This window comes from Chamaea fasciata, unplaced genomic scaffold, assembly GCF_029207755.1.
Source record: "Chamaea fasciata isolate MVZ Bird 193981 ecotype frontalis unplaced genomic scaffold, bChaFas1.0.hap1 SCAF_5, whole genome shotgun sequence".
In the NCBI taxonomy this organism is placed as follows: Eukaryota; Metazoa; Chordata; class Aves; order Passeriformes; family Sylviidae; genus Chamaea; species Chamaea fasciata.
The window spans coordinates 39,878,482-39,904,524 of record NW_027094090.1 but is presented as its reverse complement, the minus strand read 5'-3'; the positions used below and the strand labels follow the sequence as shown (position 1 = coordinate 39,904,524).

The following is a 26,043-nucleotide window of genomic DNA, read 5'->3' as shown; positions in this document are numbered from 1 at the left end:
TTAACTGTGAGGGTGGTGAGGCACTGGAACAGATTGCACAGAGAATTTGTAGATGCCTCCTTCCTGGAAGTGATGAAGGCCAGACTGGATGGAGTTCTGACCAATATGGTCCAGTGGAAGGTGTCCTCACCCACTGAGTGAAATATCCCCTCTGCAGACCCCCAGGGCTCTTTGGCTAGCTCAGTTCCTTTAGAGGCTTTGGAGAAATATCTCAGGGTCAAGACAAATAATTCCAAAAGAGGCTCTTCCCCCGAGATTAGTCCAAGGTGTTTATTCTTGAAGGTTTCCAGGGGGGAAAGAGAATGAATAAGGAAGAACAGGACCTTATCTAGTCTCCTGCTCAGGAAAAGACAGCTGGATCTCAGCCAATTAGGTCAAGAAAGGAAGGAAGGGTCAAACCACATGGTTACAGACTTCAGGGGTCTTGTGGGGGGAAAAACCATTCCCCAGAGAAATACAACAATTGAGGGGTGTTGAAACCAGTTGATCTTTAAAGTCCCTTCCTACCCTAACCATTACATGGTTCTATGATCTTCAGCATCCACCAGAAAGTCTGCTGTATTTAGCACCTGCTGAAGTTTTCCTTCCCTGTGCTTGCCAGTAAGCAGTGATGGTGCTGCAATGGTGAGGAAACAACTTTTTAGAGCAAAGTATTGTGTTTTGCCAAGAAAAAATGCAATTAAATAACAAAATGCCTTGTCTATACTTGTCATTTCTTAGGAAGTAAAGCTGGTGGATTTTTTGACTAAGAGAGAGGGCAGTGCTACATTCAAACCATCTAATTTTAGGAAATCCGCTCAGATATTGAGTAGCCTTTAAGGCAACCTGTTTTTCTCCCTCAAGGGTTAAGAATATTGAGCTCTTACTTCAAATATTCTGAATTACATTTAAATTAGATAAGGTGTGCAAATAATTCAATTTCATCATTCTTGGTACAGATTTGCCATCATAGTGGGTAGTTACTAATCTGTGTTACTAAAACCCAAGACACTGTGCTCTCTCAGTTTCTTCTGTGGAGGTCTGGTCTTTTAACTGATCAGGGTTCCTTGATCTGCCCTTTCCCTACTGTTAGGAAATTTGCCCTACTAACAAAGCTAAGATCTTCATTAAATTATGATGGCTGGCTATGTGTATTATAGCGTTTCTTCTGGGCCCTACTAGCTCATGTCTTTCTTCTCCCTTTCTCACTATGTTTTAGGAACCCTTTATAAAAGTAATCCTTGAAGGACACATAACATATAGATGTAATCATGTGGCAGGTTTGTTGTATGATTGTCACGTGCCGATTTTTCAGTGCTGATAAGACATAAAATTTTGATTTTTAAAAAATAAATATTGGATATCTGTATTTTTAAGGCCCCAGATAATGTGAAAAAAATCTATTTTTTATTAAAATTACAGAAGTTTATTAGAAGTGCTGTCAGATCCTCATGGTTTAAATTTGGATTTTTACACTATTTTTACAAAATACCTCTGTTATGCAAACTAGATCCTGTGGTTTTTCATATATGCATTTGTGTATATTTGCAGTTTGATGTACTCAAAAAGATAATTTTTGTCTGGATCTGGAGTCTTTCATGTTGCTGTAGAGGTGAGACAAAAAAAAAAATATAGCCAATATTTGTCCAGTGGTGCTTTGATGTCAGTTCTCTGGCTGTTTTAATAAATGTTGCCAGAGCAGTATTTTACTCTTTTTATTACATTCTTTTCATTGCAGTCAGTGAAGTCTGTGCTCTTGAATTTAGTGTTTTAAGCTGTGCTATTGTCTTAGTTTATAATTATTTTTACACTTGAAAAACGTGTTCTTGGCTAGGTGAAATATCTGTTTGCAGAGAAGCAAGACCATAGGTGTCAGGAAGTGCTTTCTTTCCTGGACCAATCCTTGGTCCCTGCTGCAGCATCCGGGACTAGTAGCAGCATAAAAAAACTAGTAGCAGAAAAAAGGGGGTCATGGCTGTACCCAGCTGTCTCACTCATTTTCCTCAAGTTGTCTGATATACACAACTACAAACACCTTTTTCATTGTCTTCAACAGATTTTCAACATCGATTTCTGTTTATTTTCATTGAAAAGACACAACTCTTCCAACATACTCTGTGAGGAAATGTGGTCTGATGTATGCTTCAAGTAGCTGAAGGGAATGTTGCATGTAGAGAAAATAAACAAAAGAAAAAAAAAGTTCCCAAAGCCTATTTTCTTCTTGGAGCATTTTAAATTCAGGCTTTCAGTCAGTGTGGTGTTGAGTTTTAAACCAGTGTCAAAAGTGACAGTTTAAAACAGTTTTAAAAAGTTTTTGTGGATAAACATGCTGTTTTCATACATAAAGACAAATAGTCCTATCTTCTTTCTTCACTTGCAAAGTTTTATGTTTAATTTAAATCAAAATTGTTTCAGTTCTTCCCTTTAAAATTAGAATTTCATTTCATTTTTGAATATACTCTTTGTAATACTGTTTCTCATGGAAGTTTTTGTGGAGAGACTGGCTTGTCTACCTCTCGAACTTAGGCAAGTTGTCAAATGTAGAAATCTATATTTGAACTATTTACTGGAGAGGAATAACCAGTTTTATGTGCATTTCATCCTAAGACAGTGTTGAGGAATACGTTCAGAGCAGGTAGGTCAGTGTGCAGGTTCAGTACTTGGGGACAGAAGCTCAGAGGCAAGGCAGGAACCCACAACCCCCAGACTTTGTCCCTCATGGACTGTGAGGGTATAAAATCACAGGGGATCCTTGGTTCGGGGTCCCTTCTCAGAGGCAACAGGTCAAAAAGTTATTTTGTTATTTAGTTATCATACCAAGATTAAATTATTTAAAGGATCCAGGCATGTTGCAATGCAAACAGGTGAAACTATATCTAAGGTCTAATGCAAATAATAGTTTTCAATCTCATAGTTATACTGATTTTCAGATTCTTTCAGGAGGCAGTAAAGAAAGAGACCTCTGGTTCAGGCTCTCCCTCACTTACAGCTTCTTATTTAGTTTGTATATAAGTGTTTCCACTCATCTCCACTTATATCCTCCACCTTTGATCTGTCTTTCCAGGTAGTTTCGCTGCCTGCATCTGCCACTGCGCATTTTTCAAATGACATTAATGTGAAGCTGAACTGATTTCTGACATCTGGCTGTTGCCCAAAGCATTATGAGCAGCCTAGAAATAGACCAAAATCTTGTTAATTTGTGTTTTCTGCTGCTTGGCAGCATCATGATCACTCTCAGTTCCTGAGACTGTGTGTAAATCGTGAATGTATCACTGTACTGCTGTATGTTTGTTGGTATTTGGGTCTTTTGGTATCTCAGAAAACTGGGAAGGAGATATTTAAATGCAAAGAAAAATACCGTACCTGAAATCTGTGAGTTAGGCTTCTATACTCACATAAAAAAAGCAAATGAAGAAAAAGCAGCGGAGTGTTTGGAAACATTGCACATTTATCGCAGCTTGTTCATAAAAGAAATATTCTCAGCTGTACTTGCACAGTGCCTAGCAAAGTTGGTGGCAAATTATAGTATAGGTTATTTTAAATAATAATTTCTCGAAATCAGCAAGATTTTATGTGATAGCCCTGACCTGTTCAGGACCTGCCGAGTGCTGTACAGTGAGATGGATTGCTTGAAAGCTGATCCAACAGAGTAGCATTAAATCCCCAAGGAGTTACCACTATCTATGCCTGTCCTACTTGTAACTTCCAGAGCAAGCTGATTTTTTTCAGCAATGTCCTATCTAGAAGGATAAACACTTAAAATAAAAAAATAAAACTAAGAACAGTTCAACCAAAATGCTTTGCAGACTGCAGATATCTATTTAGCTGTACACATTTTTCTCTGAGGGGACAGACTATGAAAAACCTGTATCTTAACAGTGTTAGCCATATTTGCTGGGCTTGTAGAATGAGGTTATAGTTAAAAGTGAGGTACCTGTTACTCCTTTTTGTTTGCTCCCAGCCATACAGAATATTCGTGCTCCAGAGTCCTCCAGAGCCCGGGCAGAGCAGAATGGCTCTCAAGGGGACATTTCCTTTCCCTCATCCTGCTTCCAGGTGATCAGAGGGCGAACTGTCCCTCTGAAGGAAATTGGATGTGCTGGCACATGCCTTCAGGAAAATGAGGGCAATATACATTGCTGCAAAATCAGTGATTCATTGTCTTGCTTTTTTCCTTATGTAGAAATCTGGGGAGTGAAACAGGAACAGATTTAGAATAGGCTGCACCTGGCCTTTATTGGGCAGTGAAAGTTACATGAGGCTGTAGAGAATTATTTAGGCATGGTTTTGGCTTTTCTGTCTGCTGTAGTCATATAGGAAGAATGAGACTACAGGACACAAAGTTTTCAAATAAGAACAAGTATGATTCACTGTGTTTTGAATGTGTTTCCAGAATTTTGACTTAGTTTTGTCCTTAACAAAACTCTGATAGTCCCTGTGATCCTTGTCCTGTTTTTGAGATTTCTCTTTTTCACTAGATCTGTGAGATTTCTGACACATGTACAGGCTCCTCAAGTGTGCTCGAATTCCATCTAATCTGAATGTCTCAGCAGGTCTGTTCTCCAAGGACCATGTGCACAGTTCAGCATCATTCTTAACACACTTTCCGAAACCGTACTTGTCTTTTTACAGGGCGGTATATGCATGTGTATGTACATGTGTATGTATGTGTGTGTATGCACATGTGCATGAACTGCTGTCTCTTCCTTCCTCACAGCCTGGAGAAGAGTGATTTGTACTGTAGGCTGGGGGCAGGTCTGGTTGCTGGTTGATTATAGGAGCAGGATTTCAGGGAGTGCAGGAAAACACTGTAGGTGTCTTTGGTTGTTAGTTTATTTTTTCTTTAATTTTTCTCTTTCACACACTTAACTCCTTCCTTCCTTCCTTCCTTCCTTCCTTCCTTCCTTCCTTCCTGCCTGCCTGCCTGCCTGCCTGCATTCCTGCCTTCCTGCCTTCCCGCCTTCCCTTTCTTCCTTCCTCTTTTCCATACCAATCATCAATAAAATGACTTGGAATTGAACCTGGAACATAAATATCAGACTGTTCATGCTTCATTAGACAGAACAAAAGAGTAGGCAGCATGATTTCCACAGAACTAGTTTAAAAACCAATCACTATAACACTGTCCAGAGTAAGCCAAAAGGATGTGTATTGTATTCCATATTTGTGCAATGTTCATATAGTTTCATATTTTTACACAATATAGAATTTTAAAAAGGACATTGAGCATTTTCAAAGAAGAACAACAAAGCTGGCAAAGAATCTGAAGCACAAGTAGGGAACTGTAGTTTTTTAGCTAAGATAAAAGGAGGCTCAGGGGTTAACTTACCTCTCTACAACTATCTGAAGGGAGGTTATAGCCAGGTGGGGATCCAACTCTTCTGTCATGTCACAAGTGAAAGGATGAGAGGAAATGGCCTTAAGTTGCCATTTTTGAGGAGGTTCAGATTAGATATTAGAAGAATTGTTTTCACTGAAAGAGTTGTTAGGAATTGGAATAAGTTGCCCAGGAAGGTGGTGGAGTCACTGTCTCTGGAAGCACTCAAGAAGAGGTGTCTGGATGTGGAATTTTGGATATTACTTAGGGGTGATTATGGTGGTGATGGGTTGTTGATGGCCAAACTAGGTGATCTTAAAGTTGTCTTTTAACCCTAGTGATTCTGTGCTTCTGTGAAATGAGCATGTCCTTTGTTTTCTGCACTTGTAATAAAAAAACTCCAACAAACTTCTAGTCTGAAAAGACTGGAGGAATTTCTGACAATTAGGAAGGAAAGGCAAGACAATATTTTTTCTTTTTTGAGTAAGAACTGTTCAGACAGTTCCTTTTTAGAGTCTTTTTATTAAGTAAATTTTTAATGATGGAATACATGCCTGAATTATTTCTGTGCCTTGGTACAGCACAAAGGCATGATCTCGAGATGTTTTAATGAATATATGAACTCAAACTCTGCTTATGTGATCACTGTTCTGAATCTTTATTCATTGTAATAAACATCTTCAACAAGAAGAGTGTAAATAGTTTATAGTGTAAATGTAACGTCTTATTTTAACTGTGGCGATTTTACTGAAATATTTTAACGGGATTTATCAAAGAATAATTAGAAAATTCAGTTAGTTTGGTGCAGGTAAATAAATATATTTGAATCTTATTTTCTCTTTAAAATGCTCACTTAATGAGATATTAGCTTACCTTGTTCTGTCATGTAACAGTACTTTGGCATGACTACTATACAGACTGCAAGGCCTGTCTTTCTACATAGTGGTTTTTAAGGAAGACATCTTGCCAATTTTTGCATGTAGATTTCACTGTGCAGTGATAGGACGTTCCCTGTAGTTCAGTGGGTAGTGCTCCCATGGACAAAGTGTGTACAGGTCAGCATAAATACCAGAGAGCTTTGTTGATATAGATGGCCTATAGGTGGGTTTTGTTACTTCTTTTTACTTTTTTTTTTTTTTCCCCCGGAGACTACCACCATCAAACATATAAAATTTATTTATGCATTTATGTATAAATACATAAATGCATTGCATTTATGTATTTATATTGCAATACAAATATTGCTCCAAGGGATTTTTGTGGGGGTTTTTTTTTGTTTTGGTTTGGTTTTTTTAAATTTTATTTCTGAGAGTAGGATTATCATTATTTTCTAGTAAATAGGTTCCACTTGCCAGAAATCTACATTATAGATGTAGAACTGGGAAAGATTCTGCCCTGGTTTATTCAATATGGCAATAAATTAAGTTTATTTAATGAGTATCTTTGAGTTTTTCAGCAGTTTTCGATACCACTGATTATAAAGTTGGACTTTCTTGTGTATTCCCTTTCCTTATTTTGGATGTGGCCTTGAAATTAGAGTTATACTGCTCGTATCATAGCTGAGTGCAGGATTTCCTGTTTTACCAGAGCTTTGACTGGGGACTTGCTAAGATGGTTTGGATTATAGTGATGTTGATGCTTAGAAAAATATGTTTCTTCATGTGACCTGGATAGCAAGATCATTGTAAGCCCAGTGTAATTAACTAGTTAAAAATGCAGTTGCTTCATGTTGTCAGGTTAGGAATACCAGTGTTGGAATTAATGAATTTTCAGCTACTTCTCAGAGGTTAATTTGGAGAATTAGGTAAAACTTAATTTAATTTTATTTCTTCCATAGAAACTTGAAATTATAGCGTCATATATCCTTTGTCACTATTTCCATCTGGTTGTGAAAGGCAGGCCAGTTTGCTGCATATGGGTGCCATTATTTGTGATTATTGTCTCACGTGGACTTGGGAATTCCAGGAAGTGTAGCATGGCTGTGTATGCACCTAGAAGGCATTTCATAGGTGATGCATTTTCTGAAATTGTTTTCAGGTGTGTCATAGCCTCACAAAAGCCTCTTCTATGTGGAAATCCAAATGAAAGATGAAAAGGAGACTGGGAACATTTCTGAGCCCATCAGTAGGATACAGCTTGAGGATCTGTCCCCTTGCATGTGGTTTACAGCAAATAGCTGAAGTGCTCATCCCGAGCAAGAATATATGCATGATCTAGAGATTCATTTTCAGAATTTTTTCTCCCTGTTAACCCTATTTTCTCCTCTGATAAACTTTAATTTTCTCCTCTGTTAAACATTTTCTAGAGGACAAAGCCCAAACTGTAATAGAAAGTTTCATTAATAGTAATTCTAATATGTACTAGTTATTAAGGTATGAAACACTGAGTTTATGCTGTACTGTTAGATGCATTCCTGAATGGAATAAATATTTTATCAACATGCATGAATGGGAATTGCCACACTACTTACAATCCATAACTCTTTCATAGATTTTTGTACCTCAAATAATTGCCAGTAAAATCTTCATGACAATATGTGATGCATTTGCCTCAACATACATTGTTAAAAATACCCCAAATTTTAGAATTAATGCACAAATTCTATACTTTTAATGGAATATTTTTCTTTCACTTTTCTTACACTTGAGACTTCGGATGTTGAAAGTCCAGTTGGGTAGGAAATTACTATGACTATAAGGAAATAATAGCCTTACAGCATTGAAGTATCAGGGTTCACTCATTTCCAACTATGTTAAGTTTCCCACAGTAGGCCTGAAGAGTCAAAATACTGGACTTTAACCTCATCAGCTACTAGAATTGAATTCAACAGAATTAATTCTATACCTTTTGTCACTAGGCCTTTCATTACAGTTTCAGAATGGGGACAGAGGGAGAAAATTGTTTACAAGATAATTTGAAAAATTATGATAAAGCTGCTCAGAGGATATTGCTGTTAACAGTCATAAACAACAAGAGTAAATTAGTTAACAAAGCTCAGATGCAGCAGTCAAAAGTATACAGTAGATCTGCCTTTTTAAGCATAAATGCAAAATTATCAGAAAAAATCATGTATCAGACATATGGAAATTAAAATATGCAAAAAATTCTGAATTATTCACACATTAATCCAGATGCATTTGTTTCAAATTTTTTAGTAGGTATATATATATATATATATATATATATATATATATACACACTCAGATGTAATTTATGAGCCATTGAACCATGATTAAATAAAGATGCACGTGACTGAATGAGTAAAATTTATAATGTGTGTGTTTACTTGTGCTGAAGTATTGTTTATTTAAAACAGTGCCATGCTGATATAATATGTACTGTATTTTCCTTAAAAAATTTTTGGAGCAACAGCGTTGTTATAAATACATCTGAACATGATACATGAACTACATGAAGTTGCTTTGCATGGAAATTATCTTTTCAAAAGTAGCTGCTCTGTATGAAGTGAAATATTTTTTAAGTAAAGAGAACGGCATTATAAAAATGTTTTCAAAGTTTAAGGCTGTAAATCTAAAGAAGAGAAATCTGACAGAAAAAAGTTAAGAACTTGTCAGCATACAGGGAGTTTCACTTAAAATAGAAGATTGAATTTTTTTTCTATGTGACTGCTTAATTCTCCATTAAAAGACTTAAAGTTTAAAAATATTTCAAGTATTTAGAAACTGTTATAAATCAAAATGTGAGGATGGTCAGAAATATGTGATTTGAAGATAGATGGACATACCTGTGGCTGTTGTTAAATATATTGATAATGTGTACATTTTTGTTTATTGCAGAAGCAAGCTGTAATATACAGTCAGGCTTAACTTCCTCAAATTATAATAGTAAATATACTGTAAAACACATCTTGCAACAAGTTATGTTTTCCATATGATAAAAATAATTGAATCCAAAAATGCTGTATTTTTGCCTGCTTTAAATACAAGGTTTACTGAATTAGTAAAGCTTAGGTCAAAATTTACTTTGAGAAATGATTAAGCTCAACTATAATTAGCATGAACATTGTATGTATTGTTACATATGCTCTCAGCAGTTGAAAGAAATTGTTTAAAGGTTTAGTCTAGAACTGCTGAATTTTTTATATCTAGAACTTTTGAAAATGTCTACTGTTAATTTATTCTGAAGTAAATTTTGAAATCTGAAGAAATACCACCAGGTCAGATTGCCTACTTGTCAAGGTTTGTCTAAAGAAAAATGTTATGCATTGGGCTCTGCAGAAATAAATTAGGAAGTGATTAAAAGGAGGAAAAATAGCATTCAACGCTAAAATACATTCTTCAGAAGCTCAAGGAACTTCCAGATTTTTTAAATGCACATAACTTCTTTCCTACTTTTTTTATGCTTGCGATAGTTTGATGCAAGAAGGAAGTCTGAGCATGAAAAAAAATCAATTTAATAGGTAAATTATACCAGTAATTTAATAGGTTTGTTTATTTTGATGTTTTTCCATAAGATGTTTGAATATGGGGGAGGAGATCCTACTTTCATCAAACCTCACAAACAGGTAAAATTCTTGCTTTATGTAGAGACCTCAGGTAAAAGTCAGCCATGGAGCTGTAATTATTTCTCCATAGTTATTGGACTGTTTGACAGTGATTCAGAGACTACTTCTGTGAACACAGTGCAGAACACCAAAGTGATCTACCCTTTGGTTGTTCTCAGTGCTTCACGAGTGAGGAGATGTAACAATACTTTCAATTTCTTTATGTGAATTTCAGTTGAGCCACATCAGTGTTCTCTTAGATAGGCTTATTTGAATGATCACATTGATCTGTTAGTATGGTGTAATTTAAATATACTGTAGTACTGTGCAAAATTTTGTTCCATTCAGCAGAATCTCTGTTGCCCCCTTTTGCAGATGACGGTTGCTGCTGGTACGAGCATTGAGAATAACATTCAAAGGACCATATCCTGCCCTAATGTATGTTCCAAATATCTTGGTTTTTTGTGTAATTTAAATGTGAAGCCTCCTTATGTGAATTTGATATTTTGTTGCCCACAGAATCTTGTACATCTCGAGGTTACTTCACATTATGTATTTCAGGTCAATGAATATTGTACTACAAGTGAGGTCTCAGCCTATCAAAATTTCCAGATTGCTTTAATTTCTTTCTATATGGTTTGATGGTGCAGCAAAATAAAGATGATGATAATATATTCATAGTTCCTTCTGTATTTACCTTGCTTCCCAGCCAGCTCAATGCTCCTGTCAGTTGAAATCAGTAGAACAGCAATAGACAAAATGAGGAAAGCAATGAGAGGCTATATTTATTCTACTTAACTTTGTCCTAAATTGCATTTTGATATGAAGATGTGTAATAATAAATGTGGAAGGAAGGTAATTTCATTTTTCTTGCTCAGGCAAATGTATATCATGACTTAAAATAGAAGGAGGGAGGAGTTGTTTTTGCTTATGAAAGGTAGAATTAGTGATATATCTGGTTAAGAACAGAAGCAAATCATTCACTTGTAGTATAATAAGTCATTTGTCTTTTTAGACCAAAACTATCTAGAAAATGGAAGAATCATTGGGCCAAAATTGAATTCTTATACATTAATGTGACATTGTTTTATACTACAATGACACAGACTTCGAGCTTCGGAAGGCTGAAATTACTTTTATTTTTGGGATATGTCTCTTTTATATACTATTTTACACAGATGATTGGTGAACAAAAGGTAAACTTCTTCAATCACATTTGTCGAACTAGAAGGACATCAAGAAGAAGTCCCTCCTAGGAAAAAGGAATAACAAAGTACAGTTTACAAAAACACTTCTTTTGTTTACAGAAAATTCCCTGGGAAAAGAATTTCAGAAAACTAAAACATCTCAGGCACACAACCAGGGCTACATTAATGGGGAAACATTACTGAAAATTGGGATGTACTCTCGAGAAAGGAATGTGTCTCTGAATTTTACAGAAGCTATTTTTTATCATGTAGTGTCTGTACTAATTTATTTTTCAACCAAAGATTATCATATTTATAGGGGAACTGGCAGATGGAATTCTGAATAAAACACTTCCATCCCCTTAAGTTCTTTGAAGGTATAGCAAATAATCAAAGAACAAGCACAATCCAGTTAAGGTATTAATATCTAAAAGAGAAAATGCTCTGATTAAATATTGGTAAAAAGTGAATTTTCCTCCCTATCTGGGAAAATAATTTCAAACCACTCTTTTTTCTGGAAAGTTTATGCTCTTTAGGAAACACAGAGAAATTCTTTACGCTGCATTCTTGGAAGATACTGCATCTGACCATCTGAATCATTGTGGATTTCTGCATACATTCCTGGAATAGATCAATATTATAAATTCTTGGCTATGATTTTACTGTTTGATTCCATTTTCAGACTTGCTTCTGTGCAAAGGAAAAGCCCTTCCTCAATACATAGTGTATGATTAATCTCCAATCTCTTTTGGATTTTCAACATGACTTTAACTTCTCCAGTCCAATTTTAGCATTCCAATTTACAAATTATACCATTTGTAATGGAAGCTAGTAATATAGACAGACAATAGCTAGTAATATAGAAAGATAATAACATGGCAGAAATGATGAGCATGGAAAAATGTACTATTTCCAATTTAGTTATAGAAGTCCATGCTATTAATTCAAAATCATTTGTGACCTTTCAGTTTTCTTTCAGCAACCTGGTCTAGCGGAAGGTACCCCTCTCTGTGGCAGGGGGTTGGAACTAGATGACCTTTCCAACCCAAGACATTTTATTATTCTATGACTTTTGGATTTATAACTAACAATGACCAAAATTTCTGTTAGTTATAAAAGAATCCCTTTCAGAGATAGAATATAATCTCTATCAACATCTACGTGTCATCCAAATGCACTTGAACAAGAGCAAAAAGTGGGAATCCGTGCTCAGCCTTTCATCCAGCACCTTGCAGGGAGGACAGGAAGGCAAGTCAGTTCTACTTTACAAGTACAAAATTAGGTAAATAATTTCTTTTATTCCATTCAATGCCAACCCCCAATTACCTGTGTGAACCATAGCTCTAAGGGTGGGCATTAAGACTGTCAAATCTGCAGCTGAAATTGTTTGAATGCATGGTAAATTTTCAATTATTGGGCTACATTATTCTGAAATGTTTCTTGTAATTACTGTAAATTGCACAACTTTGTATTTCTGCCTATTGTAAAAGGAATAACTGCAGAGGATAGCCTCAAAGCCATAAAACTTTCTATCAGTATATATGGCACTGGTTCAAAACTTTAATTACATGGCATGAATAATAAGTTGTAATTGATTATAAACCTCAGTTACTTACTCAAAAAGGCACAATGCATTTGGTTTGGCTTTTCTGGCTCTTAATGACCCAAAATATATTTCTAGAACTACTCACCTAGAAGCAGTGTTTGAAATGCTACAACACATAGAATAGATTGTTCCTGAGACAAGTATGCTAAAATATTTAAAAATACTTTCTTCAGCCGGAGTAAAGTTTCTTAATGTTTTTAATAACAGATGTAAGTAGGGTTTAGATATAAAGGGTGTTTAGCATGTCATTTTGCTTAATGAGAACACACTGCAAGGCTTGCAATAAAGCTGAAGCTCAAGAGGAAACTGCTATATATTCAAAATTGAGAATTCAGATATTATGGTGGTTTTCAAGGTGGACAGGTTTGTGGACAGGTGCCCACATATTAAAAGTTCAAATCTGTTGCTCTGTGAACTTTACACCTTCATAATTATAGACTTCATTTTGCCTTTATTCCTACATAAACTGTTTTCTATTTTTCATTATAATCAACTGTTCATGCAGCAGAAGCTGAGGGAAGAAATGGGTATTATATACAGTAATAAAATGCTTTGCAGATCATTCTCCTCTGTATTTTTAGTAGGATATTAACTGCTGGGTTTGCTGTCTTTCATGCAAGATATCCCAGATCATGATTCTAATGATTCTATCTATCTATCTATCTATCTATCTATCTATCTATCTATCTATCTATCTATCTTCTATCCATATGTGTGTTTGAAGAGATTGGTCTTTAAAAAACACTCTTTGTACTATTCTTTGTAAACAGCATTTCTTGATAAGAAAATGGGAAGCTGTAAGCCTTAAGTGCACATACATTACAAAATGGCTGGATGAACATTACTGATGGATGCAGTCAGAACCGTCTATTGTACTGCAATATCTCAATGCCATTACATGATGACAGGGAGCAGTGCACAGACAAAGACAGGACACTTTGTATGCAGATGGGCTGCCTGACCCTGAGCTTCTGCAAAATTGCAGCACTCATTTTCTTTACAGCTCTTTAAGGGCCACAGTGAAAATGTAAACAGCAAAAAAAAGAAAAGAAAGTGGTGGCAGATATTAAACATGCTGTGTCTCTTCATTCAAAACAGAAATTGAATCTGTGTTTTTGTAAACCAAAATTGAGCTATATAGGAAAAGAAAACATACTTCACTGCATATTTTTGAAAAGAAAACTAATTTTAATCAAGTGCAAACACAATGCATTTTGTTCTTGAACCATCAGCTGTAACACTCCTCTTTCATGGAAAACCCATGCTTGTTTTGTGTAAACAGATGCATGCCTTCAGAAATTCTTTGAGCTAGTCAGAAGTTTCAGAGTTTAAGTACTCAGGTCTTTTGAATTCCAGCATATGTGATTCAGACTGGTTTTTTGGATAGATGCTTTTACTAATGACAAAGCTTAATGTGCTTAAAATTTTAACATCAATTTTTATTATTATTATTTTGTGGTTTTAGCCAAGCTGTAAAGAATATCTATAGACATCTTATACAGGAGGTCTGTAGGAAAACAGAAATTTGTTTATTTTTTGTCAAATTCAGCAGTTATGCAGCGTCTTATAAAGTTGCTGGTTTTCATCCATCAGCAATCTTAGTTCTTTACACTATTTCAAAAGGTTTTTGAGAGAAAAAACCAGTAAGGAGGGAGCGGAGGATGACGGCTTTGGTAATATACCGATGAATTAAAATATCAGCATATTTATTTCCCTCCTGTATGAAAACAAAATTGCACTTTCAGGGGTTTTTTTTAATCAAAGATTAAATCCTGGTTTTTTTCATAGGTTTCTTCATTTGAATAAGCAGAGTATGTCTTTTCCTTGAATTGAAGCCAAATGCCTTTATTCTGAAGCAGAGATACTTTTTTTTTCAATGTTGGGAACATTTCTGAGATCAAGAGGAAAAAGTACTCCAGAACTGCTACAGATAGGAGGAAAAATGCCGGAAGCCAAAACATAATTAAAGGCCTCCAACCTTTTTCAGGCTGTAATGAAAGCACCCTGGACTTTCAGCTCAGCTACTTCAGCTCATTTTCTACCTTTATATAAATCAGGGATTTACCAAACAGTGACCTACCACTTGAAGATAGAAAGCCATTTTATGTGATCACCTGACACTTTCAAGCCTCAGACCCTCTTGACACGTAGATATTTTACTTATTTCCATGGAAGGAAAAAAATTGTAGGGAGGTTTCTTTTCTCAAGCTTTAGTTTAAAGTCTTCAGGAGTTACTTCATTCACAAATAACCTTGCAAAAAGAAAAGCAATTCCAATTTCTTCTCAGTGACAGTGACTGTGCAGCTGTGAATTTTCAGCATGACACTAATCTTTGGCCCTCGCCTCTCCCTTCCCTGCCACAGGGCCAGCAAATCTAACTGTGCAGCCCAGCGTTTCTGCCTCTGCTTCAGATCTCATGACAGGCAATGAACTGGCAGATCTTCTAGGCCAGCTGTGCCAAGCGTGTTAAATCAGGGGGTAGAAAGAGATAGCAGCAATGCTTTGCAATTGGGGAGATGTATCACTGGCAAATGTAAACCTTGGCAACAGTGGGGTGTCCTCATCCTCTAGTATGTGGCAACACACTCCTGGTAATGCTCTTATATGCACAGCATCCATGTCCTGGCATGGCTTTGCAAGCATTCCAACACTTTCCCATGGTGTTTGGCCTGACACAGGCCCAATGCATTGATTTGAGAGATTGAAAATTGCAAAATGGAAATCAGGCGTTTGGAATTGTAGCAGCATTTGCAACGATTTGCAAGAAGCAATTCTCAGATGATAACTAGGTTATTCACACCTTTTTAAATTTTTTTAAATCTTATGTTTTCTTCTAGAAATCGCCACTGGCTCTCTTTTTTTGTTTGTTTTGTTTCCTTCCCTCCTTCTGAGGCACAGTTTATGCAGGGAGCCAGTAAAAATACCCCCTGCCCGCCTCTGAGGGCTTTAGCTAGCTCAGTTTATTAGGAGGCTTTGGAGGGAATTTTTACCAAGGATGAGATAAAGATATCAGAAGAGGCCCTTTCCCCAGGAGTTTTGTCCCAGGCATTTATTCTTCGAAATTCCAGGGGGAAAAGAGAGAACAAGGAAGTATAGGGGTCTTATCTGGTCTTCCACTCTGGGAGGATGGCTGGCACTCAGCCAATTAGGTCAAGAAAGGAAGGAAAGGTCAAACCATATGTTTACAGGCATTAGGGGTCTTGGGGGGAAAAAACCATTCCCCAGAGAAATACAACAGGAGCCTACAGCCACAGGCTCTAACTCCCTACAGCCATGGAAGGAAGATCTAGATATGGAAAGAACTATGCTTTGGGGAGAAGAGCGGGTTTTCATTGGTTAGGTAACATTTTTTCTTTGGATGATTACAGAGAAAAATCTTTGCCCTATCACCATAAAACAGGTGAGGCAAAATGTTTTCATGGCAGAGATCTAAAATACAGGAAATAATTTTCTAGATAACAATGATGCTCCTAGATACTTTCCTTTTGTCTCACAAAAAAAGTATACAGAAGAGATATCAGCTGTTAATGACAGGGAAATAACTCATTTGGCCAAAGGCAGTTGTCAAATTCCTTTGAAAGAATAAAAGAATGTAATCCATCCCAAGGCGTGTGAAAAATAAAGCAGCTCAGATTCAGATTATTTCGGTTTTTAAAAATATTCAATGTTTATGGTGTACAGCTTTTGCTTAGGAACCTTTCTTGCTGCTGTGGTGCTGTTGCTGGAACCAAAGGGAGGCAGAGGAGGAAGTTCTCCCAGGGGAAACGTTCCTGAATAAGCAATTACATTGAAAAGGGTAGCCATGGACTGGAAGGGGGAAAATAATTATGACTCATTAAGCATGGAGTGGGGAGGCAGGTGGGGGTTCAGAGACACCAGTGGGAATAGGGGCGGGTGCCTATAGGGGAGGAACATTGATCTGAGATGGAGGAGAAATAAAAGTGGAGAAGGAAGTTTCAATGGCACAGTTCTCCAGACTGAAAACTGATCTTTTCATGGAGATGGGGAGTTTTATTGGAAAGATGTCTCAGAGAGGCTTCAAGTGGGAGAGAGGTGCCCCCCTCCTAAGGTATCTTGAGTTCCAGCAGATGAAATTATGAATGATGGTATAACAGGTGGCACTTGTCATATGGTCTGTACATTTCTACTTCTGATTATCTGTTCAGCCCAGATTTGCTGCTGTATATCAGGCATATCTAACATGTTGATGAGAAAATGATTCTTTGGGAATTTATACAGGTTGTATTACCAAATATACTTGAGAACTCTTTAGACGTATGGATTAGTTCCAAGTCAGTGAAATAATCAGTGTCGCACCAAGCTGTATATTGCACTCAATTAAATATTTTAAGTGAAAGGCCCTAACTACTAGTTCAACCACTCAGCTTGATGAGAGCTCAGCTTCTAGACGACAGTAATCCTGGTACTGGCACTTAAATAACACTCTTACACTCTTCTAATATAGCCCTTTTACTGTAATTATATATAGTAATATATTACATTTTGAGTGATGAGATGGAAAATTTGTTGTAATTGTTTCCGCAGCCAATAGTTCTGCTTTATTAAATTGCTAATAGTTGTCTTCTAGAAGGAGAAACAAACATGCCCTGAGAAAGAAAAGGAATTATTTCAAAGGTCAGTATTACTTAAGCACTTGTTTCATGCTTACAGCAGACTGGAGTTAGAAGTAATTGGAAAGCATACTGATATTACAAGTGACATACCACAGGAAAAAGCTTGCACCAAAGATTGTGTCCTGAGTTTCCTTCATGCCTCAAGGTAGTGACTGGCTTGAAATTGCACAAATGCTTTATACAATAATGATGAAATGTAATATTAACACAAGGATTAAACTTGGTTTCAGTTTCCCAAAGGAAATGTCTGGGGAAAAATCTATACCGTGAGAGCTCTAGACATTATATTTAAAATACAACATAGTTATTTTCTTTGAGCATTAATGACAATGCATTAAAAGAAATTAAGAGAAACTCTCCTTCCAATGGTACATTTATATTCTCATGCTGCTCCAATGTGAAGTAGTTTATGTTTGCAAAAAAACCAGAAATGGGAATATGATCCTTCTGTAGATTATGAATTTCCCCTGAGCTTTGAATTGCACCATTATTTCATTCATATATAGTAAGACTACTAAAAGTTACCTAGGTAGTGATACAATGAATTTTGCACCTCTCTTCTTTTCTGATTAAATTGTAGATGCCTTTTAACCAAAGTAAATAAAACAAGCCCAAAAAGAAAACAAACAAGCAAGCAAACAAAAACAACAAACCAAGAACAAAACAAAACAAACAAACAAAAACAGAAAGAAAACTTCAGGAATGTTTATCATCCATCATTTATTTTTCTCCGATCTTTCTTATATCTTATTATTGTATTTATTATATAAAATATTTATTTTTGGTCTAGATAGCTCTATCCTTCAGATAACACCTTTTAGACACCAAATAATATCAAATTATTAGCATCAACTTGCTTCTTATTTCACTACTCCCTGTCTTTTATTTTATGTAGGAAAAGGCATAATTATAGGGTAAGAGAAAAATGTGAAGAGGCAGTTGATTTGAAATAACATAAATATTTAATAGTGAAACAAAAAGGTGAAAAAAGAAACATGTTTTGGGACAAGTGAGCAGAAATCACGCTAGTGAAGATACTTCTAGCAAGGCATCCTGTGATCTGCTAAGCTTTCTTTCTCTTAAATATATAATTTTCTATAGGAACAAATTATTCCTGAGACAAATAATGCATAAATTTTACTACCATGACTTCTTCATTTTGATGCAGCTACTTCTTGGCTTCATTATTTTTGCAATTGGACATATTGCAGATTTTATTCAAATGGAAAAATAATCCTTTTCAGATTTAAAGTTTTAAAAACTTCAGGGGGAGTCTACCTCTGTCTAGTTTTCTGGTTTCAGAGTAGTACTATTACAATTCTGTTAATATTAATATAATATATTAATATAATTAGTATAATATAATTCTGAAAACTGGGTAGTAAGAAATCATAAGAAATTTTACATAAAGTAATTAGTGTCTCCATTTTTAAGTACTAATTTGAAAAATAGCTTTGAAGAAATAGCCTTATTTCATTTCTTCTGTCCTCTCCATGACCATATTCCCCAGGTGAGGATCAAAACCAATTTTTTAATTTTGCCATGATTTATGGATTCAGCTAATACTGCACTTGAGGAATAGATAGGTCCATTTTGATGTATTGAATCGGTTAAAATACTTCAAAGTATGAATGCCAGCAGATTTAGATTCAGAGCATGTGCTGGGAGGCTGGTTTCCTCTCATAAGTCCTTGATATCTTCTTGTCATGAGATCATTCTGTGTCTACCTTGAAGGGCATGATCCCTACTAGGGAGAGGGGGAAGGGAAGCAAAAATGTGACAAGATTATAAGCATGGAAGCAGAACTGTTTTCCACTTTGCAAAATTATCAAAGAAATAAAAATAGCTTGTGCGCATTGCCAAAAAGTCTTACTGGGTTTCAAAAGTGAGAGAAGTAGCTGAAAAATGGTCTATTTTTTCAGGTGAATTATGTAAGTAATTTAGTATTGATTTCAATATATTTTTCTCATTTTCATTAGATGAAAATTTGGCCCTGAGTCTCTTTGAACCACTATTTTGATAGAGCAAAATAATTAGAAAATTAATTAAATGTTATTAGCTTAAGATTACACTGCTCTAATTCTTCTTGCAGTCCTGCAAAAGAGTTTTATGTTTCTATTCAGTTTCAGAAGGATTTTTGACCTTTTTCTTTATAAAATATCATTACCAAAGCTTTATTAGGAACTGTAACCTTTGAAATAGTTTTCTTCTTAAAATATCATCCTCTGATTTCCTAATGCATTTTGATTTGTTCCATAAACAATGTCTTTGATATTTCTCTTAGAGCAGATGAAGATAGATAGAGAACTAACTGCTTCAACTCAATTTATTTTAAAATATGAGATAAACATCAGTATTTATCTTGGAAAGGAATCAATTTTGACTAATAACTATATTTGATAAGATGCTGTTTTTCAATATTTATTTTTTGCTATTAGATCTAGCTAATCAGTATGTGAATTACTTGCCTGGCTATTTAAAAGAACAAGAGTTTGTCATAAATTACATGGACTGTAGCTCAAAAATCTGTAACGAATCTGTGCAATCACCTGGTAATCTTTCCTCATTTTTCTTTTCTCACATATTTACATCTGTTTTAACTCAGAACACAAATCCAAATGAAACTACTAAAAGCAGATGAAGGGTAAAATTAGGACTAAGAGGTTAGAATCTGCTTAGTATTTCTGAATTGAGATTTATAAGATGTGATCTCTGTGACATAGTCTGTCAGTCTGGTCTCATGGCCTCCTGCCCAAAAGTAGTGTAGCATCCCTGTTCATTTTCCTGTTCTGACATGCCTTTGAGGACAAGACCAAGCTGTTACGGTGGCAGAGTTTGAAGATCTCATTTAACTCCCAGACCAGCTGTCCAGGTGACATACACCTAGGGGTGGTTTTATCATTCAATAGATTTAGTTACTTCTGCAAAGAAAATATGCCTTAAGGGGTAGGGAGACAGATTTTCAGGGACTATCTTGTGACATAATTCCTTTCTAGTAACTGTGGATGCATGAACTGTATTTGTATTTCTTAGCTAGTCCAAAATACTCCAAAGGTATCTGTGAAGGCATGTGATTCTCTCCTCTTTGTGGCTTTGCCTTGAAATATTCTATTCCTACATGACAAAATTGTGATATTTTTATGGTTATTCATTTATTAGTATGTCTGAGGAACAGAAAAGGTATAAACCTCATAAACACATTTTTATGGAAAATTAAAAATGTATGAAGAACTGGCCTCTAGCAAACTGTGCTTTCATTCTTCACTCTAGAGAGGAAACTGAGGATGAGGTCTTCTTTATACTATCCCTGTCACAGCTCATGTTACCATACAGTCTCCAGCTGTAAACAGAGTGGATGCAGTGTTCTGATTGTATAAAAGAATTATTTGGCCTGTGCAGAAACATTTGCCCAAGATCATGACAGGGTAGGCAATGCTATGGCCCTTGAGAACTTGGGAATTCCTTGCAGTGAGGGAGCCAGGGACTGGAAGCCCCTGCAGTACATCTTCAGTCTTAAATATCAACCCGACGAAACAGCAGGCATCTGCAGAGTAGTTTTTTTCAATCTGCCACTCATATGGACAGCTCCTGCTGAAACTTGGGAATTGCAGACTGTTACTGTTTGCATATTTTGGTTTTATTCGCATCAGTTTCAGTTACCGTCCATATCTCTGCCATTATTTTGTTTGCTTGCTTCCCTGCTTGCAGTTCAGCACACTTTTCATAGCTGCTTCATTTTGCTGGAAAGAAAACCTTACTGTTACTCAGAAAAAGGAGGAATGCATTTCCTGTGTTTATAGTCAAAATGTTATTTTGACATAAAGATAAGCATGGCCCATGGTAGTGGCCCAAAACTCTGTAAAGGAGGTGGCAGCAATCAAAGCACTAAAGGAGAGCACACACATCACAGAATACAGACCCAGCAAACTCTAGATGCTACTGTATGAAAGTGTATCATTCAGCTCTCCACAGGGATTGCTATTTGTTTGTATACCCAGGTGGCGGTGATGTCTGTCTTTTCCCATTACAGCCAATTTACCAGGAAAATTGATTATGCATTATGTAGCTGAAGCCAATTATCTGTCATGTTGTCATGTTGTCTGTGCCTTGTCCCTCTTAAATTACTACTTCTTTTTTTTTATACTTAATTTGTAACTTCCTTTGGAAAGAAAACATATCTTTTTGTGCTTTCACACAGTAGGATGAAATACTAGGCCTTGAGGTAGGGTTTCAAGTGCAAATTTATAAAAATTACTTAATACAATATATTTTTTTTTCTTTACATGAAGTGTTATAGCATAAGAACTGAAGGGAAAGTTTTATTATTTTCACTTGGATCAGCCAAAGACAATGCTTAGTATATTTGACCTCAAAGAGAAGTTGTATCCTAGTATTGTAGTGCTGATGGCAAAACTTTCCAAAACTCTGTAGGCATGGGATGATATATTTGGGTTTATCAATATTTTAAAACCACATGAAAGTACCAAGTTTCTGTATCAAGTTTTGATGGTTTACTTCTTTTCCCTTCAAAAGAAGTTCACTAGTGGACTTCTAAGCCTGACTGACTTTTGAAAAAGACACCTGAAGTCCTTACACTGGGCATTTCTGGTTGCTGGAAGGGAATGCATGGGTTGAAGCCAGGTTAAACCTGTTGCCCTCTTCAAAGTTACGTTTGCTATTTGCTCAGTATTTATAATTGTTGGGTTGAGCCATATGTGCAGCTCCCCCATGCAGATCTGTCTGGCTCAGGAAAATAAGGCTGTCTGTTATTTTCGGGAAGTCCATTTGCACAACTAGTTGACACTCAACTGACACAGCCATTTATCTGCAATCAAGGCCACCCACTGGCCAACCCCTTGGTGTTGAGGCAAATTCCTATATGATAGCTGTGGCTACTTCCAGAATTCTTTTTTTAAGCTCCAGGGGTTTATCATTCTTGTCTGTCTATCTGAGCTTTATTTCATGGTAGAGGGTTGTTGATCAATCACACAGAATTCACAATATTGCAAATTACACCAAATATTCTTGGAAAAACAAAAACATATTAAGCAATTTGAATGTGCATTTCTCCCTTTTTCCTTAACAAGTCCAGTTAACCACACTCAGATAATAAAGATGAAGTTTCTAAAATTCACTGTTTTGGTCAAGTCTTCTGGAATACAGAAAATCCTAATATGGAAATTTCATCAACAGATAAAACAAAATTATGATACTGCACAAAGGGTGAAGAAGGCATCAGTCATATGAATGATTCTGTCCATTACCTTATTAGTTCTCTGATAACCAAAACAAAGATCTGTTTTCAAATGTTTTATAAAGATATCCATGAAATACTATTCAGTTATTACAGAGGTCTTCAGAGAATAATCTAAAAGAAATTTAATTAACTATTAATTTTTATTTAAAAATTAGGATATGTGTAAATTCCTAGGCATAATGTTATCTGAAGATCTAGTGAACACTGCATGCACATATGTTCATACAGTTTTACATAAGCTATGCAATAACAGAAAAAATTTTTCAAATCTTCACATAATTTGTAGAAAAAATGAAAATCAAGTTGAATAGCACCCAGTGGCAAAAGAGAAAATAAAACTTTATGCAAAGCTCAGCATGATCAGAGGACAAGGATATTTTCAAGCATTTTATTTCTACAGTTATGGACTTGCTTGTCTGTGTATACAAAGTGCAGAGATGGATAGCTTTTTTATGCCCTCTGTTTTTGCAGAATTTCCTCATTCCGTTCTCATGCCTGAGAAAGTGGGGGTTTTTGAGCTGAGAAAGTGTTTTGATATGATTGCAATGCTTTAGTGTTTGGTTTGTTTGGAGTTTGGGGAGAGGAAGGGTTGGGTTTTTTTCATAAAGGTCTAAGGGGGTAATGAACACTGAAATGCTGTCACTACATTTTAGTTATTTTAGTCTCTTTTTTTTGGCTACTGAATGCAGCTGAAAAATAACTCCAAAATTTATAGAATTTAAGTACATAGACTACATTGCTTTCTTAGGGCATAAGACTTATACATTTCACTTTAAATAAAAATTACTTTCTCGTAACATTGCTAATAAAATTTTAAATAATAAGTGCTGGAAATGGAAATTTTAGACAAGACACAGCTTTACAGAATATTGAAAAACAATTGATTCAAAAATATGAGAAGGAAAAGAGGTGCTGCGAGGTGTTATCTTCAGTTCTGTAACATGAACTGATTTTCTTGCATGCCAGTAGTGCTAAAATAAATTGCTACCTACATAAATATCTTTAGGACTTTTAGTAATATGATGGCTACATGCTAAATATAGTGCAGACAGCAAGCCTTTTGGCGCACCAAGTCAGATTTCCAGTTCATCAAGCAGGTCAAGGCACTACAGGGTGCTCTGCCCAAGTTTGTTGAAGCATTCATTACCTTTCCAAACTGGTTTAGCACCCAGGGAGGGATTTTTCCTGCCAGATTACCCACAGATGGTTTACAGACAAACTGAGAGAGAGTTGTGGTATTTGTGAGAGAGCTGAAGCTGGGCTGAGTTGTAGGTGCATGGGTACAGCGGAGACAGTGTTTTATGGGCAGCTAGGATGTAGATGTCAAGACTCTCTGGAGCCTTCTCCAGAGACTTTGTTTCTTGTTCCTGGGATTCTTTCATTTCTCCTTGTCACAACCCTTGTCAAACAATATAAATTTACAAGTATGAGGCTAGGTGTCTGCCTGAAACAGATATATCCAACGTATTTTGGCTGTATACTAAATATATTTTAGAGAACTATCTTTTTGTGATGACACACGTTTTAGGGCTTCACACTGAGAGGGTTATGTCTCTAAATCAACTTTTGTCAAGTATAGCATGATTGTTGTAATTAGCAGTTTTCTTCACTACACTTAACTAAGTCCCACTGTTTTTTTCACTAGTGGAAAAGCATATACATTCCCTAGAGAATGGAGAACCAGTGAGGTTTTCATTTTCTGCAGGATTTAGGTGACTATTAGAGGCTAACCCTAGCTTTTTATGAGATTTAAACGTATCTGGTGAGAGTATTTAACAGCCTGTATGTGTGAATTTGTGATTGTGTATGAATTTCACTAAAATACTACTTTAGAAAGGTAATTGTTACTTTCTATCCCCTTCATATGACTCCATCATAAGAAGGGGATAGAAAATCCCTATCTTGTAGTGGTAGCTGTAATCCTAAACTGCGTTACTGAGCAGAAGAGCTCAATTTGTCACTTATCCTCTGTTCTGAGCATTATCATATGTGCTTATTTATCAGTAGACACAGTGTAGTAAAAGGGGACTGATGTAACATTGAATTGGAAGTAATGTGGTAGAATAATGAACTTCAAACAGAAATAGGAGCCCTGCAGCACCTCAAAGGCAACTAGAGTTGTTTGAAGCACACTTTTTGGTTAGAGCACTAGACCTGGATCAGCAAATATGATTTAGTTTTCAAAGTGACAGTCACATTTCAAACAAGCCCGACTGTTTCTGAAGTATGTGCGTGAAGATTAGGCAGCAAACCGTCCCCTGACACAGTCTTGTAAATATTTTAAATAGAACTTTAATAAATAACTAAATCTCTGTGTTTGTCGATTTCTGATTTTTCCTTTTTACGGAGAAACATGGATAGTGTTAGGTGTAGTAGTATAAATTACATGAAAAATGAACAAAACTTTCTTGTAGTTGATATATTATAAATTGTTTATGTGAGGTGATCATACACCCTCGTGGATAGGTCTGGCAAATCATGCAACAAAGCTCACGGATGTGCATGCCTTTGTCATCAGAACAGATAATTCACCACTTCTTAGAAGCCATGGACTACGTCCCAGTTTTGGGGTACTGTTCTTCTGGAAGTCATGCTGTTCCCCTGCCTTGCACAGGCACTGTAGGTGCCTGAAAGACTAAAGAACAAGAGGTGGACAAGGATGCATGAGCTGGGCTCTGGGCAGAATCTGCCTCTGCACCACCTGCCTGTCCAGTGGGCAGCCAGAAAATGTACTGCTAATGAGGCTGTATTTTGATGTAAACATTGTATTTATTGAACACAATCCCTGGAGTCCTACAGAGCTCTTGATTAGCAGTATTTTTTTCTTATGTGTGGAACTACTGCTTTGTTATGAGCTGGTTATTAAGAGATGCCTCTGCTCAAGTTAAAAGTGCAAACAACATCATGTTCTGTCATTTTATTAAACAGTAAATGTGGGTGAGAGAGATAGAAATAGGAGGGGGAGAAGGGGAGAGCAGAGAGAGAAAGTGAATTGAAAAATTTCAAAGTGTTTTATATCAACTTCCCTGTAGTCTTAAAAAAAAAATAGATGCCAGTGTCTGAATGCTAGCATAATTTTAGGATGCTTTATTACTCCTTTATTTCCAATAAAGGCACAAAGGTTAGTAAGATCTTTGTTGCTTATGCAGTTTCTAACACAGAATACACCATTCTATAATTTGGTTTTCTTGGCATCTGTAACTACATTGTATATTTTTCCTCAGGACAAAGTCTATGTCAGTAATTACGAATTCATCATATTTCCTGATGAGGAACATCTGTGACTAGTTATCTTGTTTTCATGACTGAAGTTGTTATATTTTATTTCAATAGTAGAGACAAAATGTAAGATTGATGTTTTGGGTTTTTTGTTAGAATCTGGTATGATTAATATTCTGAAGTTTGGACGTTATTCAAAATAATAGAATTAAGCATGTTTTCAATTTCTTCATCCTCCTTTTTTTCTGTAGTTTTACCCTGAGTAAATTTAATGAAAAAATTGGAAACTGGAAAACAGTAAAATTGTGGGAAAAAATGTAAATAAATTTAAAGTATTAAA

At 35.9% G+C, this 26,043-nt stretch overlaps 1 protein-coding gene across 4 annotated transcripts in view; it reads left to right on the top strand.

Moving 5' to 3' along the window:
• PPFIA2 (PTPRF interacting protein alpha 2) overlaps positions 1 to 26,043 on the top strand; it is a 293,356-nt gene that overhangs the window by 141,695 nt on the left and 125,618 nt on the right. For 3 of the 4 annotated variants that reach the window (XM_066183313.1, XM_066183312.1, XM_066183316.1), the window contains exon 3: positions 10,176 to 10,238. The exons of the other annotated variant lie outside the window; for it this stretch is intronic. In XM_066183313.1, coding sequence (XP_066039410.1) covers positions 10,176 to 10,238 — 63 coding nt within the window. The remainder of the gene's footprint in view (positions 1 to 10,175; positions 10,239 to 26,043) is intronic. 4 annotated transcript variants of the gene reach the window in all.